At 35.6% G+C, this 18,902-nt stretch overlaps 1 protein-coding gene across 8 annotated transcripts in view; it reads left to right on the forward strand.

Moving 5' to 3' along the window:
• The window catches only part of CSNK1G3 (casein kinase 1 gamma 3), a 71,488-nt gene that overhangs the window by 48,945 nt on the left and 3,641 nt on the right, over nt 1–18,902 (forward strand). For 7 of the 8 annotated variants that reach the window (XM_041484148.1, XM_041484149.1, XM_041484151.1 and 4 more), the window contains 7 exons: nt 2,486–2,571; nt 2,702–2,786; nt 4,769–4,917; nt 5,870–5,965; nt 6,590–6,685; nt 13,723–13,829; nt 14,205–14,228. In XM_041484148.1, the coding sequence (XP_041340082.1) occupies nt 2,486–2,571; nt 2,702–2,786; nt 4,769–4,917; nt 5,870–5,965; nt 6,590–6,685; nt 13,723–13,829; nt 14,205–14,228 (643 nt within the window). Of the gene's footprint in view, nt 1–2,485; nt 2,572–2,701; nt 2,787–4,768; nt 4,918–5,843; nt 5,966–6,589; nt 6,686–13,722; nt 13,830–14,204; nt 14,229–18,902 lie in introns of those variants that run through there. The other variant, XM_041484152.1, reaches the window with a different exon arrangement.

Below are 18,902 nucleotides of genomic sequence, written 5' to 3' on the forward strand. Positions count from 1 at the left end.
TAGTGTTTGAGATCACTTAAAAAATCATCAGCAAGGGTATCAGTAAAAGCCTGATTTCATATTAAGCAACAACAAAGTTCTTTGCAAGATTCACTCTACCACTTACTAGTCAGTTACACCAAGGAAAAAGAGAAAACCCAAGCCCCTATTAAAATCCAGTCAAAACTGAAATGAACTGAGAACTGTCTAGGGCTGTGTGTGTGTTTAGGTGCATGTGACAAGTGATAAAAGGACAGTGAGGGCAAGTATAAAAAAGAATACAGCCTAAAAGCTTAACAGCACTCAGAAGTATTTAACCTTAACTTACACCTTTACTTAAACCTTAAACTTAATTCAATGTAGGAATTAGCAATTAACAGCATTTAACCTATCTGGTAACTTAACCTTATTTAACAAGCTTAACTTTGATATCCAATATACTTGGACATCTAAGAGAGCAGCATTTCTCCCAAAATTTGCTGTAGCATATGTGTATGTTTATGCACACAGGCAGAATCAGTGTAAAGTACCTGTGAAAAAAATCCCCTCAAAGGCAGTGAAATACATACTCTGGGTGCTTTTGCATTTCTTCATTGTGCAAAGAGTTGAGCCATGAGGAGAGGGATGTTGGCCTATAATTCATTTATGTCCAGCAATCATCTGAGTACAGCAAACTTGGGAGTTTGTGGGCTTTGAGAGGCCCAGCTCAGAGAGAGGTTGCTGGTCACAGCTGCTGCAGTCCAGAAGAACTCAAAGGTTCTCATTTTAGACCACTGTTTTATAGGGTCACAAGAGAGTGGGCTTTAGTCATAATAATCTTTCATCCTGGCCACAGTGTGGGTTGGCACAGAGTTGAAAGTGTGAGAACAGGGATGTTATGCTACACAAGCAAGAAAAATAGTTTCCAAGGCTTTTCATAAAGAAAACATGAGTATGTTAGACAGCAGGGACTCCTGGGAGCAAAGGGTTTTTGATAAACTCAAGAAAAGTTGAGCCCAGGTGCTGTTTGTCATGCTGAGATGTAATGAGCTTTTTTTCAGTTAACAGTGTGGCCTAGAAGGGGTGAGGGAGGGATGTACCACCATGGGAACTCAGTTGCTCAGTCCTGCTGGCTGGAGGGCCTGTGGCTACCTAACCCTAAGCCCTCCCATTAATCATTCCCCAGTAGCTCTAGGTCAGCTCCTCATCCATCCCCGAAATGGGGGCAAATGGGGATTGAGCTCCATACACGCAGCTGGCTATTGCTGTGGAGGATGCCATTGCCTCCTGGTCTCCCTTGCCTCTCCTTCCTAAAGAGCCTGAATCATTCTATTCCAACGATTTTTTTTATGTTCTGTGATACGTAGTATATTTTTGCACATATATATTTTTTTTTTTTGCACATATATATATATATTAACATGCAGTGAGACATACAGAGCACTGAAGGTCCTCAAGCTCTGTGTTTACAGAGACAGTGGCATATAGGATACAGTTTACTCTGAAAATAGTGGTAATAAGATAATTTTTAGGGTGGTATTTTTAGTCTGTAGATAATTTCCTCAGCTGCTTGAATGGTCTGACTGCTGACCCTTGTAAAAAAATAAGTGTTTTCAGTAAACAGGGAGGCTGTCAGGTTCACATTCTCTTAAAAGTTATTTTTTAATATGTCTCTATTGATGTGTAACTTTATCTGTTAGTGTGTATGAGTAAGGAAGGATGTTGTCCTTGAATAAAAAGTGTATTTTAGGATCCAGAAAGCATAGTCACATGGAGTCATTACTTACTCTTATTTAGCCATCTGTAATGCTCTCTGGGGAACTACCCATATCCTTGATTGTATTGGTCTTTTGATGATAGTGCTTAATTATTGCAGAGGCAAAGGTTAGTAACTGTACAATGAATACTTGAAACTCTTCTGGGAATGAAGCAAGTCTGCTCTTAATATGAATAGAAAGGCAAATGAAAACAATTTCTTTAAACATGTACTTATCCTCAAACAAAATTAGGAAAACCTCATTCCTACCTTTAGTACATGTGCTCTCTTGTCAGAGCTGTCATAGGTTCTAGATTAAGAATCAGTTTTGCAGGAGCCAAACTTGTGTTGTAAACCATCTACAAATAATTCTACATTGGATCAATTTTAATTAACTTCCTACTGCAAGAACAATGAACATTTGGTCCTAACATTTTATTAAATCCTAAAATTTACTAAATCTTGAAGTTTTTCCAGTAGCTCAAAAAAAAAATCCCTTCTGCATTTTTGAGAATGATTTCTTTCAGCATGATAATTTCTTTTAAGTGCTGTTGAGATGAATATACCTGCAGTCTGCATCTGCTTTTTTTCTGGGTTTAGCTGTGTTCTTAAGGCAGTCCATAGTACACAAGAATGCCCTCAAATGCTTAGTTTGGTATCAAGTACTTTATACCTAACAATTATTTTTATATAATTTGGAAGCTAGTCTTCTAGATATAATGTAAAATTACACAGATGGAAGTTTCTAATAATATTTGCATTTTGTTTCAGAGCAAAGTAGAAGAGATGATTTGGAAGCATTGGGTCATATGTTTATGTATTTTCTCAGAGGAAGTCTTCCATGGCAAGGTTTAAAGGTAGTGGGTTTTGATATCTGCCTCTGTCCTGTTTTCAGATCATCAGCTTTTATTGACCTGTTTGGGGTTTTTTTGAATGTGTGTCTGTGAGCTGTGTAACTTCAGAAGCTTGTTTGTTCTTCTGTCACAGGCGGATACATTAAAGGAACGTTACCAGAAAATTGGAGACACTAAACGAGCAACTCCTATAGAAGTATTGTGTGAAAACTTCCCAGGTAATGTCTGCTGTTACATAAAAATGTTGTGTATTGGTTTATAAAGTGAAACTGGTAATTGCTGGAGTTTAAAAATACAGTATGTGTAATACATCACAGTATCTCAGAATGGATCAGGTTGGAAGGGACCACAGGAGGTTGTGTGGTCCAATCTCCTGCTCAAGCAGGGCCATCCCAGAGCACATGGCACAGGGTTGTGTCCAGATAATTCTTGAGTATCTACAGTGAAGGAGATTCCAAAACTTCTCTGGGTAACCTGTTCCAGTACTCAGTCACCTGCACAGTAAAGGAGTTCTTCCTCATGTTTGAGTGGAACTTCCTGCACATCAGCGTCTGCCCATTGCCTCTCCTGCTGTTGCTGGGCACCACTGAGCTGAGCCTGGATTCATCCTATTGACAACTACCCCTTAGATATTTGTATATATTAATCAGGTCCCTCTCAGTTGCCTCTTTTCAAGGCTGAACAGGCCCAGCTCCCTCAACCTTTCCTCATATGAAAGATGTTCCAGTCCCATGATCAGCTTGGTAGCCCTTTGCTATACCCAGTCCAGGAGCTCCATGTCTCTCTTCTGTTGAGGAATTCAGAGCTGGACATAGCCATTGAGTAGAGGGACAGGATCACCTCCCTTGACCCGCTCTTCATAATGCCCCCCAGGATTCCATCGGTCTTCTTGGCCCCCAGGGTGCACTGCTGGCTCTGAAGAGCTTGTAGTCCACCAAGACTCCCAGGTCCATCTCTGTAGAGGTGCTTCCCAGCAGGTTTGGCCTCCAGCTTGTGCTGCTGCACAGAATTATTCTTCCCCAGGTGCAGGACCTTGCATTTTCCTTTGCTGAATTTCAGAAGGTTCCTCTGTGTCCATCTCTCCTGACTGCTGAGGTCCTTCTGAAGGGCTGCTCAGCCCTCTGGGCTATTGGCTACTCCTCCCAGCTTTGTGTTGTCAGTGAAATTGCTGAGGAGGCCTCTGCCCCTTTGTCTGAATCATTGATGGATAAGTTGAACAATACTGGGCCCGGACAGAAGAATTGTCCTTTGAAGCAGCAGTAAGCTAATGCTGTTGTTCTTCAAATATAGATTCTTCTAAATGAAACATTAAAAAAATACTGTATGTGTGCTTACAGTAATCAGCTAGTCTGCACCTGTATCTTCACACTGAAAATTTTGCAAGCCTTTTCAGCTGAAATCTGGTATCTTATCCCTATTAATATTAATTAAAATCATACCCTATTAATACCCCTATAAAAAACAAGCTGCATTAGAAACAGCTTGAACTAATATTTAAAATTACTTGTAAGTTTCAGGTGTGACTTCTAGGTCTCTATAAGTACAAGGAGAATCAATGAGGTGTTGGAAAATGGGACAGAAGGAAATAGGATGTTTTTTAAAAGTTGTAATAAAGTATTTGGAGCAGGGGACATGTATGGCATGGACATGATTTTGCCAAAATATAAGTGCACACCTTGAAAGCTAATCAAAATATCATTGATAGGCAAAGTGGATTTGCTGAGAGTAGCTCATGACAAATGAAAGGAAAGCGTGTCCACAGTAGGCCTTGTGGACACAAGACTGATGCTTTATGTTGTATACCCCTTTCTTTACCTTTCCTTAGTCTTGTCTCTGTAAAATTGGTTGGAAAGAAAGAATAAAGTAGAGGCATTTCTCTCCACACATTTTTGCACACTGTGCATTAGAATTAGAACATTGAACAGAAGATCTCAACAGGTAACATGAAGGAAAAATTAGTAGGGTGTTACTTGCTAGGATATGTTTGGAATATGGTAGTATATCTCAGAATATGGTAGCATTTCAAAGAATGCTATTAAATAGCTTTTCTTTCTGGTAATTCACAGATTCATGGTGAACAACTGTTCAGGTTTTATGGTGAGAGGTACAAGTTGCTTTAAAATGAAATAAGGTAGTGGGAATTTTTTTGAGTTCCATTAAAACAGATAATGGCATATGTATATATTTCTTATTTATCTAGAGGAAATGGCTACTTATCTACGTTATGTAAGAAGGTTAGATTTTTTTGAAAAGCCAGACTATGACTACTTAAGAAAGCTCTTCACAGACTTACTTGATCGGAAAGGCTATATGTTTGATTATGAATACGACTGGATTGGCAAACAGTTGGTGAGTACAGTTCTGCTGTCAGTACTGTAATGGATTTTTCTATGATCAGTTTTGAATTTCATAAGACGTGCTTTTCAAGGCTGCTGATAGAGCTGTGAACAGCTGCTATTACAAGTCCATCTGCAGATGCATGTTCTGACTTAATCTTTGGGCTTGAGTGCTTCATATTCTCTTTCCAAATGTGCTCTTATTATCAAAGTATATCTCTGCTCAATCCAAAATGAGGTGGTAGAAATTCAGGTTGTTTTTTGAAGGAACTTAACATTTCGCAAGTAATTGTCATTACTGCATGTATTTTTTTTGTTCCCAGTATTTTTAAAATGCAGAGCTATATAGCTGCATATGAGGTATACTCAATGTATTTATCAGTTCACTATGATAAAATATTGCATAGTTCATTGAATATTTCATCATGGTGCCGCTAAGGTTTCAGGAAACACTCTGTATAATTTAAGAAATTGTAGATGATGGAGTTTTCTTCAGCTTCTCAAATTGTTTCACTTCTTTTTATTATGTAGTGAAGGGAGGGCTAATTTGTGTTTGACCAGTTTCAGATTATGCACTTCACTCTTCTCTGTGTGATTCTGAAAGAACTGTAGCATTTATTTTATTGCTGAGTATATTTTTCAGTGTTTAGCATTAAAAATTGCTTTAAGCTTTTCTTTAGAATGTTGTAACTGCTAACTGCAGAAAGTATCAACCTAAAATCTTTCAGAAAATTAATGTATAATACTTAGAATTGCTACTTCAATACATTCTGTAAGTCATGGTTTGCTTTTTTTCTTGTTGGTATTAGTAAATATCTAGTGAAGCTTCTGCTTTAATCTGATAATTTTGTTTTACTTGAAACTGTCAGATTTAAATATTATTTTCTGTTACAAGCCAGTAACTTTTGATGAGACTTAGAAATTTATTTTTTTTACCAGTTGCTACATATTATTTATATTTGTAGCCTACTCCAGTGGGTTCAATACATTCAGACCCTGCAATGTCTTCAAACAGAGAAGCATATCAGCACAGAGACAGAATGCAACAATCCAAAAATCAGGTAAACTGCTTGTGTAAGATTATCAGCATTACTGTGTCTTTTGTCTAATGATTTGTGCTGTGTTTTTATTAGAACTTGAAAATAAAATTGACTCTAGGTTTTCTCTGCTTTCGCTTTAAGTAGATCTTTGTTAAATCTACATATGTAGAGATACATATGTATCTCCTAAAAGCTTACCCCTTTGAATCTATGGTATAGTGTAGTGAATCAGTAGTGAATTTTCTCTCTACTCACACTTCTTTATTTGCTGTCTCTCCTCCATTCTCTTTCCATTCTGACGTGTATATATAATATTTTCACTTTTTTTTTTTAACCAGGCTAATGACTTAGGTGGTAACAATGTTAGGAATTCAGAGCTGTGTCAGTTTACCTAACCAAAATTGGAGGGTTGTTTTAGTGTGCTTTTTCTTACTAAGAATTTTGAGGTTTAGCTACTTCAGCTCTCTGTGAACATTTTTATGAAGACATGTGTAAGTATGTTGATAATGTTGGAGTGTAATCTATATAGAGATTGAGTATGTAGTGCTTCTGTACTTCTTAAAAATATGACAGTTAATGCACATATTGTTTGTTTTAAATTTTTTTCTTCTTTTGCATAAATCCTAATACATTCAAAAATGATAGTCAACAGACCATCGGGCAGCTTGGGACTCACAGCAAACCAATCCACATCATTTGAGGGCTCACCTGGCCTCTGACAGACATGGTGGCTCTGTACAGGTATTTTCTGCTTCTTTGCATGACCTTTTACATTACATGATACTACTTTCCTGTAAGGTATCACATGATTCATGTTTTCATCTTAAGATTGCTTATCAATAATGTTCAGAATGCTTCTATTATTTATTATTTCACAGGTCAGTCGTCAAACTGAAAACAGGTGCTGAAACTATGGAACTTTTTGTTGATGGAATTTCTCTTGCATGTTTCTTAGTAAAAGTCAAACATAAAACAGTTGAACTGTCTTTTTTACAGAGTATATACTCACCTCAGTGGAAGCAACTGAAGTTTAGACTTTAAATGTGTTAATTGTATTAGCAACTGAAACCCACTATTCACTGAATTCAGTGTTGTTCAAGCCATGTTTTTGTTTCTTAAGTAAACATAAATTATAATTAAATAATTAAAATGCTACTTAGTGATGTTTGCTTAAACTTCACTCCATTATTCAAATAGTAATTGACTAGAGCAATGTTCCCAGGGCAGCACCTCAGACATCTCAGTGAAAAAAATGTGTAGAAACCAAAAATTTTTCCTATATTATTAATTTATTTCATCTTCAAAGAACTCTTTTTCTGGTTTGTTATCAATTTTTAAAATTAATTTTTGAAATTTTTGGTGTCTCACTCTTTGAATATATTTAGGTGTGAGATAGTTGGAGCAATGTGTGAGGAACTAATACTGAGATATTCAAAATGCCAACTGTGAAGTCTACGTGAGATTTTGAGCTTTGAGTCCAAAATGAAAATTATTTAGCTTTGTGATGTCTTATCTGGGTGGAAGTTGTGTTTGGAAATTGTCTGCTGTGTTTTTGATTATGACAATCTAAGTTACGTATGTTTCTTCTGAAGTTTCTGGTTTGGAGAAAGATTGTCATGACCTGAAGAAAGAATAAAAAGTTCAGGGTACAGAAAACAGAGCTGCAGTCCTGTCAGTGTGATAAAATTCTCTAAATTTTGTTGCTTTGGAAGCAGCTGTTGTGTAATATTAAAAAATCTAGTAGGTGATAATTGTTATGGTATGTAAAGAAATATTTAAAATTGCTTTGTTCTTCCCAATAACAAATGTTTAAAAAAGCTTTCTTTTCCCATATTTTAGGTTAGAAAAATACACATTGAATTTGTTAAATTACAGTTAGTAGACTTTCCAAAGTGTCATCATATGACTCTGTTGGCAATTGTAAATAAAAGGTTCAGAAACCTTTTATTCTTTGTCAGGTAAAATGTAACAACTACAATAAATTTTCTTCCATTGTAAAATATGCTAAATACCCTTTGGGGATTGGGAGAACATTTTCTAGGAAATAACACAAGTAACGCTAGTACTCCTTACTGTTAATGTAGTGTTGTTTCTATCCTTTTTCCTCACTGGATACAGGCAGTCTGTCTGAGTTCAGATCATTTAGATCTGTTGAGGCTAAGCAATTGCCACATCAATAAAAGCACTGTGCAAAACTGCAGCCATGGTCTTTGTCTTTGAAGATCAAGTGTTGTGCAGCAGGATGTTTTCATATTGGATTGCTTTTTGTTGTGGAGTGGTCATGCTTCCTTATTAAGGGCACTTAGGAAATCACATAGTATCTCCAGTTATGCTGTGACATAGCCCCTGGCTGTTATCAAATACCTCTTTGTTGCAGGGATACTAGCTGAATCATGCTATTTGCTAAATTGGTTCATTAGCTAGCTACTTTAGTAGGATTCCTAATTGCTTTCAAGTACACAAATACTAAAAGTCCCACAGAAAATTGTTCAAAGGTAAAGCTGAGTCTGAGGTGTGAAATTAAGTGTATTTATTTTTTTCTGTGATGTTAGTGAGCCGTTGCTCATCTTTGAGATCAGTTTTATCAATTTTTCTACAAGATATGAAAATCTGTCAGATTATTTCAAATGATATTGGAATGTTTTTAGGTCAGTGCTATTAGTCGTCTGTAATACTACTGCTGATGTCATCTCTTAGGTTCTTTTTTAGGTGATTATTAAAATGTGCTAGTGATTCCTTCCTGTGACATACTAACATCAAGGGAACTGAGTGTTGGTGTATATGTTTGTTAGCATACATTTGTATGCTCTTAGTGATAAGTTCAACTGGGAACCATTGAGGTTCAAGCTGGTTTGTTCATTAACAGATATTGTTCTGTTTTTTTGTACTAATTTAATTTTTCCCAGACCCTAGGCTGGTGTTCAAAAGATCCTAATGTCTAATTTTACTTTGTACAATCAGTTGAAGCTGAAATAGTACTGGGAAATTGAGTTGTAAACGGAAGACATCCCTTCTTCCACTTACCTCAGTCCATTTTTTTAGTTCATGCAGACTTATTAATGATCAACTCATACTCCCAGCAATTTGTTCAACAACTTTTGTGCCTTTGTTTTCATAAGTTAGTCTCACTTCTCAAAATGCAACACTGAATTATTTCTTTCTCTGCATGAGCTGCAATCTGCTTGTGCACTCATGAAGATTGTATTAATCTGTTTCATTATGTTTTTTTCATCACTTACTAACTGATCTTCTTCCTCTTATCTTTTTCCTTTCTTTTTTCCCATTGGGAAATTATTTAAAAGGAGGTTAGATGGAAAGATTGGGTTAAAGAGTTCCCAGTAAAGTACGTAGGAACTGCTTGAAAGATTTTTATATTTGTTGTAAGTAGTTTTCAGTTGCCAGATTCCTCTCCTTCAAGAAGTCAAGTAAAGTGTTAGATGAAACAAATCAGTTTTGCTCATCTTTTGTGAACTAGAAAGGTATTGTGATGACTTTTATTCTTTTGTCTTTACTGAAAACTTCATGGGGGTAAAATAAAGAATTGCATAGTATCACTAATGAATTCCTTAAAGATGTAGACTGGCTTTATTTTTTGAGTGGAGAATCCAGTTACTGAGATTCTTAATGGAATTAAAGGGTTTTTTTCTATGTCTGTTCCAAATTTTTGCAATTCCTTGTTGTGATTAGAATAATGAAAATCAGCAAAATTTGTTTTTTATGGCAGACTTTCTAACTGATTTTTGAACATAACAAGTAAAAGATCAGTTTGTGTGCTAATCCAGAACAAAGTATAGAGGCTGAAGATTTAATGTCACCATTTAGGGATTTGGTACTTAGGCTCTACTGTGTCTTGATATAAATGACCTTAGTCAAGCTTCCAGAGGACCATTTCTATTTCATGATGAATGTGTCATTAGTGGGTAGTGGGTGGAATTTCTGTTCCTCTACCTCATGGCATAGAGAGTATCAAGAAATAACCGGTGATGCATATGCTTCTTTATATAGGCGCTCTTCATATTAAACTTTTAAAGAACTGATTAAATTTGAAGGGACTAAATTTAAACCAGGATGGAGTTATAAAAATGCTTAAAGTAGTTTTAGGTTTTCAGTTTGGTTATTCTCCCACTTGAAAATAGGTGAGTAGCTTAAGTTAATTTTCAATATTGCAATACTTCTAATTTGAAACTTTTAAAATATTTGTTTTTTGAAATGTAATTATGTTACTATTCAGGAAAGAGTATTCATATACATTTTGTAACAGAATTTTTAGATGCAAGACCATAACTTAAATATCCTAATTTTTTCACTATAGTTGTATTCAAGTCTTCTAAGAGATTAATTGTGCCTCCCATTTTTTCATCAGGCTGTTGATTTCATCAAGGGAAATCCATTCCAACTTGAGTCACAAGTAGAGAAATTAAATTAAAAGTTTCTCTTAAAGCCAACTTAGTTTCATGTAGCTTCTCTCTCCTTAAGTTATAGTTTTTTATGTGGATCTACTGTGATGAGTTTTCATTGTGCCTTACTTGTGGTACATTCTGGCTACAGAATTTGGTGTACTACTCCTTCAGTGCATGTGATGTTCTGCGGGTGACTTATTCTTGCTCAATTCTGTTACGTTGCCGTATCTTTCTGCCTGTGTTGTGCAGATTTTTGAGACGATTGGCTCATAGTTGGAGAGAAAAATGTAATGATTTGCCTTATTAAAGGCTGTTTTAGGTCATATTGCAGAGTACTTTACTGATGTAATGTGAAATTAAATACATACAGCTGTAGCCTTACTGACAGTGGAACTGAAGCAGTCCTGCCTATCTCTTGTAGTCCTTTGTATGAGTCTTTGTTAGTTTAATTTTCTTCATCTTAGTGAGGAGCTCCTGGAGCTGCTTTTGGCAGTAGTGGATTTGAGTGAAACTCAGGGCATTTGTGGTTCTGGAGAAGCATGACTGATCCTGATTTTTGGATTTATGCTACATATGCTTTGGTTCACTTATGATTTCAGTGGTTGTAACTCTTTCCAGAAAGAAAAACTTGATGTTCCTACTATCTAAACTAAGTCATGCAACAGACACTTCACATTATTTGTTTGTGTATTTGGTGAATGTGTATGGCTGAGTTTGAAGTTAGTTTGAAGATAAGCTGCAATAAACTTTGTTCTTTGTTCCCAGATAATAGTGCATTGACTCCAGCAGAGGGTGATTTTGGCTCCTTTAAAGAGGAAGTCAGCTTAGTTTAGTACAGCACATACATAATGCTTTCAATATTACTAATGTAGGAAGGACTTTTAGATACCTACTATCATATTTTCCAATTCACATGAAGATATGTATGTAGTTAAGTTTGATCTCTTTTTTTGAATGTGCTGTCCAAGAAGATAGATATCATTGAACAGGTGCTCCTGGGAAAAAAGTGTGAGGGAGAGTGTCATATGAACACCCCACAGATGCTACAGTTGGCCAGTATGTTTGATATCTGTGTAAAAGTCATACATTTTTCCATTTGTTTTTTAGAAAAAGAGAACAGGAGTTCTTGCTAGTGCCTCTACAGACCTGTTCTTTACAGCAGTCAGGAATGCTAAGTTGTACTGTGTTTGCTTCCCATCCAGAAAGGGCCATATACCTGTCTTGCTATTTCTTGATGTACCCTACTTCCATTTGAGTAAACTGAAGTCTTCTGTTTCTCATCAGCCACTCTTACTCAATCTTGAGCATGGATTTGAGGTTCTTTTTAGAAAAGTTCTTTTTAAACCTAGGTTATGGAGCAGAAATCCTGCATTATTAGGGCTGCAGGCAAGGTTGACTACAATATTAGTTGGGTGGCATTGCTCTATATGGATTAGTGCAGGCTATGGTTGTGGTTAGTTATGTAGTTAGGCACAGGGAGCTCCATGTGAGCATGACTCCACCAGTGATCCCTTCCAACCATTCTGTGCTTCTGTGCTTCCTTTGGAACCAAACTCATTTGGTGGTCAAGTTGAGCAAAGTTTTTTTTTTTACCTTTACATTTTTATGACTGCTCCTGTCTTAGTTAGCAAATACTTCTGATGCACTTTTCTACTCTGGGTATTTTACAAGAAGCAATGAAATGATCTTCACAGTAAGATACCTGGTGAGTTGGTTGGGATAATACTATATCCCCGTTCTTAGTAAATCTATAATGATGACAACTCAGAATATTCTGTGACTCTGTAAAACCCAGTAACTAGTAACCCAGGATGCCTGCCTCACCATCTGAAGGTTTGTTAAAGTATGATTCCTACCTATTTCTGCCACTGAATGTGAAGTGCTTCTGTCATGCTCAGTGATACAAAACTAAGCTTAAGACATCTAGTTGAAACTCCATTGATTGACTTATCATTGCAGGAATAAAGTCCAGTCTCCCATGATTCCTTCAAGTTATGTTGACTAAAATTTAAGTAGTTAGGTTTCTGCAATCTCACATATCTTATTTTGTTACGAGCCTGTAGGGTTTTTTTGGTAGTGGTTCCTATTTTATTGAAATTTGAAAAAGGAGAAAACCTGGCCTGATGTCAGCAAAGGGCATGGCAAATGCCTTGAGTGCACCAAACTTCTGATGGTGCTGTACTTAGTTAAAATGGGAATGACAAAACAAACCTCAATAGACTAGGCTCTTAGCTCTGGTTATAAATAGATGAGATATAACTGCTATAATAAGAGGAGAGCTTGGAAGGGTGAGGGAAATAATATTATGGTAGTGATTTTCCTTCCCTCTACTTTCATCTACCTTAATCTCTGACCATTCAGGCAACAACTGGTAATAATCTTGAATTACAGACTACTGTTAGTCTCTATAGCTGACTAATTGTTTACAGATGTTTTCTGCAAACTTATATATTATTTGTCCAGAATTATATTTTTGTGCTTGCTACCTTGCCAAGCAGTTGCTGCTATTTAATAGCTAGTAGACCTCTCCACGGTGTCAAGTAAACTCTTTAATGGGTCAATTAACACTGTCAGCAGCTCTGATCATGTAGAGACTTGTCTACAGCCAGTTAACCATCTTCCTTTTTTTATTTTGTGGGGTGGATAATGGAGAGGCCTCTGGAATGTCTCCACTTGTCATGCAGGAAAGCTCACAGGAACTGAGAGAGTGAATGTTGGGTTCCACTTGATTTAAAGTCTGAACAAATATTCCCAGAGAACCACAACTTTCACAGTGACTTGAACAATTTACATAGAAATTTCATGGTAAACTAATAGGAATGAAGATTAATCTAATCTTTATTAATTTTTTTTGGCAGTAAATGTTTTCGTGTCCTAAAAATCAGACACCATCTATACTGTTAGCTCTAGAAGACAGCCTTGGTTTTCCCTTTTTCTGTTGAATGTCCTTTGAGATACAACTGAATCAGACCTTCATATTCACTTTGAATATAAAGAGCTAAACTAAGGAGCATAAATACACCGAAGGAGCAGAGACAGGGTTAGACCGACTGAATTGGTATTGGAAAAGTGCTTAGTGCCTTCCCTTAAGGCTCTGAAGAGATGTGGGGGAGATTAGCAAATTGCATCCACAGAGTTGCTTTGCTTCATCCCCTCACTTTGAGTCCATTGTAGAGGTTAATTCCACTAATACATATGAAAGGAAAATTACAGGAGCACAGGGATGCCAGAATAAAACCTGGAGAAGATACTGTTACTGGAATAAAAATAACTATGGAAATAACAAAAAATACAGTTTTTAACATGTATTGGAACCTTAGGAATTAACAAATATATGTCTGGCGCTAGTGTAATTTCAGGTCTTTCTTGTGATTTCAGGTAGTAAGCTCAACAAATGGAGAACTGAACACAGATGACCCAACTGCAGGCCGTTCAAATGCACCCATCACAGCTCCTGCAGAAGTAGAAGTAATGGATGAAACAAAGTATGTCCTTCTTTTTATATTCTTTGGATCTTTTGTGCTCAGCTGCTTCAATATTTTTTGATAAAATTTTTCAGAAAATGTCTGAACTGAATAGCCATTAGTGAGGAGCAAAACTACAGTGCTATACTTAATTTTGTCTTTAAGTTTCTAAATAGTAGAGTTCCTATAGCTTGTGCTTTTTTAGCCTAAGCCTTGAATGACATGTCTTGCTATGCTGGCTAGAGAAGTGCATGCATTTTTGATGTTTCAACTCATTGTGAAATACTTATTTTAAGATAGTGTTCTGACTACCAAAAGCCATGTGTGGAAAATGTAAAATTCTTCCTCTGTATTGTATTCTGATTCTCTTTTTTCCTTTACTCTCTTTCTGTATAGCTGCCAGAAAGTGTTGAACATGTGGTGAGTTATACAGCACAGGCAGGCAGAAACAGCCCCAGGAGCTTTGTCCTTTTTATTGGGTTTAAAACTAATTTCAGAAAACTTAAAATGTCTATTTAGAAATGACAAAACACATTTTAATTCTGTGAAACAAGTAACTGTTTTTACAAAAAGCCACCTTCAGGAGCTGTTCTGCCTGCTTCAAAGCCTGCTTGCTTTTAAGTTGAGTAGTTTGTGATGTACTTTATGTCAGCCTTTTTGATGGGTACTAGAATATTTTTTATTTTCTATTCTGTTTGAAAGGGGAAAGCATTCTTTTCAAATAGCATTCAACTAGTGTATTAACATCTGGAAAATAACTTGCATGAATAAGTAATAATTGCTAGCAAATGTTTGAACTTTTCCAGTTATCGCTGTAAACAAACTATTTACCAAACTATTAGTCTATGACAACTTTCTAACTAATCACTAAAATTGAACTTCAGAGTTCCTTAATTCTTAATTACATCCAGTGTAATGAAAGGGAAAAATATTAAGATCTGTTACCATGGGATGGACAAATAATATTTATGTATTTGAGTAGTAAACTTAGACTTGAAAAATAGTACAGAAGAATATTCTTGATATGAATTCCAACATGTTTCATTTTATAATTGTGCTTGAAATAGGATTTTACAAGGGTATGGATCTAGTTTATCATAAAATAGAGGCACACAGCTATGAAGGATACATTAGTAGCAGAGCAATTCAGCGGCAGCAATTTTTCTAGGACCCATTTTCCTGACTTTAGAGAAGAGGGAAATTTCTCAAAGTGAAATTTTTTTGAAGCAATTGTTCTGCAAGTTCTGGTTCTGGTAAGCTTTATTTGCATGTGTAATTAATAACTTGAATGGAGGTGTCTGTAGGGCCACATTTTTGCACTGGCTTTCTGTAAGCACTGAGAAGAACTAAACTCTTTGCTGCCATCTTTGTGGAGTACAGTATTATTTTACTGTCAAAAATATATCAGTTCTCTGATATATATATATATATATATATTTTTTTTAAACAAAAAAAAAAAAAAATCCAATGGGGCAAGGATATTGATAGGCTGCCTGTAGATAAATTCCTTGTCCCCTCTCTTCAAATAAGCACAGTGATAATCTTCCTTATGCTCAGCTCATGTACACACAGAAAAAGATGAAATTTCTTGCACTTTGAGTAGTCCTTAGCACAATTAAACCCATTTTTAGTTCCCTATTTTACTTAGTTATCTGCAGAAAGTTAAGAGAATTCTCAGGTGCCAAAATGCTCAGCTGCTTGAGAAGTGTAGGAGTTCACTTTTTCTGATACGGACAAATATGCTATCCTTGATCTTTTTGGCCTACTCTTAACTGGTTTCGTTACAGACAAAATAATTACTCTCAGTGTCCTGCTGTTTAGACTGATTTTCCTGTTTTTAAGTATGTAACACTCAAATTAGTGTTTCGACACTGTCTGTTTAAGCTCAAGTTTCCTCAGTGACTAGAGGTTTTTCTGGGGGTAGTTTTTTATATTTTGAAGTTGTTTTATATTTTAGCAGTTAATTAACATACATGCACGCCCACTCACCCTCACCTCCTCTCCAGCTTTGCTATCAAACATCAATGCATAAGTACACATTTTTTTTCAGAAAGAGCATTTTAGAAGATTTTAATTTTACATTTTAACATCATAATTACAAGCCTAATATCAAAAGGGTTTGTGGCACATTCAGACATTTGTTTATAGATTTTACACTGTGGAATAGGTAAGGGAATAGGATTACTAGTATCCTTCATGTCTGTGACATGGATATTTTTTGTTCTAAGAAGACATTGTTTTCTCAAAAGACTCTAACTTTGTGCCTCTTTCATAATCTTTTTTCTGCCTGAAAGTATGAACAAAGCTAACCTCTCTTGCTCATATCTTCTTTTTGTAACATTTCCTCATACTCTGAAAAGACAAACTTAAATCTTACTTAAAATGCTTCATTCTTTGTTCTAGATGTTTTCTTAGTTTTAGAAACTTAGCATGACTATATCTTCATTTAAAAGACTTTAAAAAGAGTGCCCCTCATGTGGGATTGTCCCCATTATGTATGATTTTAACTGTGAACACAAGTGTAATTTAGGTGAATATTAGAGCTTCTGCTACCATTTCAGTGAAATCCTGTAAATCAGGAAGGATAAGTTTGGGGTTTTTTTCTTCTGTAAGGATTTTATTGTTTTGGGACGTTTAACCAACGTTTAACCAAACAATTCATTGTTCAATAATTATTTATCTACTCACATGTAGTATATATTCTAAACCTTATGCCGTGTCATTTTCACGGTGGGTGTGCAGCTAGCATGACTTAGCAGTGGGTGTTGTGTTTTGGGAATTTCTTGGGTTTGTTTTTTTGTTTGTGAGTGTTGGGGGTGGAGGGGGTTGTTGGTTTGATTATTTTTGTTGGTTTGGGTTTTTAGAGAAGTTGCTTTCTGCCCTATTTCAGTTACTACTTACTGAAGTTGTAAAGCAAGGAGAAAACTAACCTGATCACTGTGCTGCCCTGACGCTTGGGGATCTACAGATCTATTTATAGTCTTCTACAGATGCTCTTTCTTTTATCACGGAGCAATTAACCTGTCTTTCTTGTTTATTAGTTAGCAGAACAGTTGCTTCTATGAAGCATGTGTGATTTGGATAACCAAAAGGCTGTACTGTGGGAAGGCAAGAGAAGGGCAAACAGGAAGTGATTATATGATCTGTCCTTTTTGCATCTTGCATCTTTTTTGCCACTTTAAACGCTTGTTACTAATACTTCACTAAAGTGCCTGCCACAGGCTTGATGGCAAATATAAAAACACAGCTGTCTAAACACAAATGACAAATTAAGTTGCTTTAGACTTTTGGCCCAAGGCACTGTTCAACTGGAAGGAAGGGTATTTAACAGGAAAAAAGATATGATAATGTCTTAAGAAGGATAAGAAGTGTTCAAAACCATAATGCTGAGATTGCTACCTCAGATAATACCTCAGAGGACACTTTAGATTGTACAGGAAAAGTGCAGTGTTTTTTGCACTTTATAGATTACTGTTACACTGCCAACTCTAGAAATGCTACGTAACTCCAGATGAAGGTTAGCAGTCATTAAATACTTTATTTTAAAAAAATCCTTTCCTAGAAGTAGAATTTTTTAAAACTTACCTCTTCTGTATTTTGCATGCATATTGAATAGTGTAATAAATTTGTGGCTTAATAGTCCTTAATAATGCACCTATCTATAGCTTTAAATATAGCTCTAAGCAATGTAATATCTGTATTATGTGTGTGTGACAATAACACCCTCTAGTGACAGTATGCTTAAGAACAAGTCTACATTTCTGTTATGAATTATATTCATTGAGAGATTATGCACTGTGAATCTCTGACCCAGGGTTATGTTTCTTTCACAAAACTTATTGTCAGTCAATAGAGCCTGTTCTATCATAATCCCATTTAAAGGTTCGTATATTTTAAAATTGCAATTTTTTGGCCTTGGAAGCCAATTTGAAGTCTAGCACTTCTAGATTTAAAAATTACAGTGTTTAAGTGTACTTCAGTTCAGATTTCCAAAACAGTCCTATGGTTTACAATTCATCATGGAATTTACATTCCTTTAGTCCTTTTTAGATATGTTATATATTATTAAGATATTTATTTTTCTACACCAAATAAATTTTTTCAGCATTTAGCAATTTTTCCTTGAATTGAAATACAGTTGAATAGTTTTTGTAGTTTAAAAAAAAAACCAAAAAAAAGAACTATTAATAGAAATTATACTCACTATAGCAGTATTATACAAACTCCAGAAGACCAGAGGACTAAAATAGCAGTGCTTTATGTTGCTTAAAAATAGAACTGTTGAATTTGCCATTGCATGGTGCCCTTTTTCTCTGGTTGACAGGGAAGTAGCAGAAGGAATAAAAAACAGTATGAGAATTGCAACAAAGATAAGTTAAAATTTTCTAATAAGAAAAGCAAGAAAACCTAAAGTGTCCTTGAATTGCAAAGAGGATCCAAGTAGTCCTAAATGTTTAAGAAGTCTGATCTACTTGGGTTGTGATCCATGTAAGCAAAGTTTATTTAATGAGTGAAGAGTTTAAATTCTAGATAGCTGTTCTAGAATATAAATTAACTGTCTGCTGTACTTTCATCTTCCTACAGTTACTTAGGTAACCTGGGTTCTGTATATGCTAATCTTATAAATCAAGACAGAGTTTTTCTGTGGGCTTTCCCTAAGGCATGCTAATCTTGAACAAGTATAAAAGTGATTTACCATCACAGTTGAGGGTAGGATTTCCTCATCTACAGGATCATAGGATCATTCATATTGAAAGGGAGGAGCACTGCTTTGCTTTTATACATGGCATATACATATATAAAACACTTGGGGTGAAAAAGGAATTAAACTAAATTGGGGTTCATACATCTGCAAGTAAATTAAAAGGTTAAGTGGTAATGAATGTTAGTAGTTATAGGCAGATGCTAAAAAAAAGGATTAGTAAATATGGGGGAATTTCAGTTACAGTCAGTGGCTCCTACCCTTCAAAATCAATTATATTTCTTCTTTAAGAAGTACTTTATATTTAGTAAATACAGTGTGATACTTCTGCTACCTGTAAAAATACTTACCTATGTAGTTTCCCCTACTGAATTTTAATTTTGGGCTTCCTC

Source organism: Pyrgilauda ruficollis, unplaced genomic scaffold (assembly GCF_017590135.1).
Source record: "Pyrgilauda ruficollis isolate IOZ18807 unplaced genomic scaffold, ASM1759013v1 scaffold64, whole genome shotgun sequence".
NCBI lineage: Eukaryota > Metazoa > Chordata > Aves > Passeriformes > Passeridae > Pyrgilauda > Pyrgilauda ruficollis.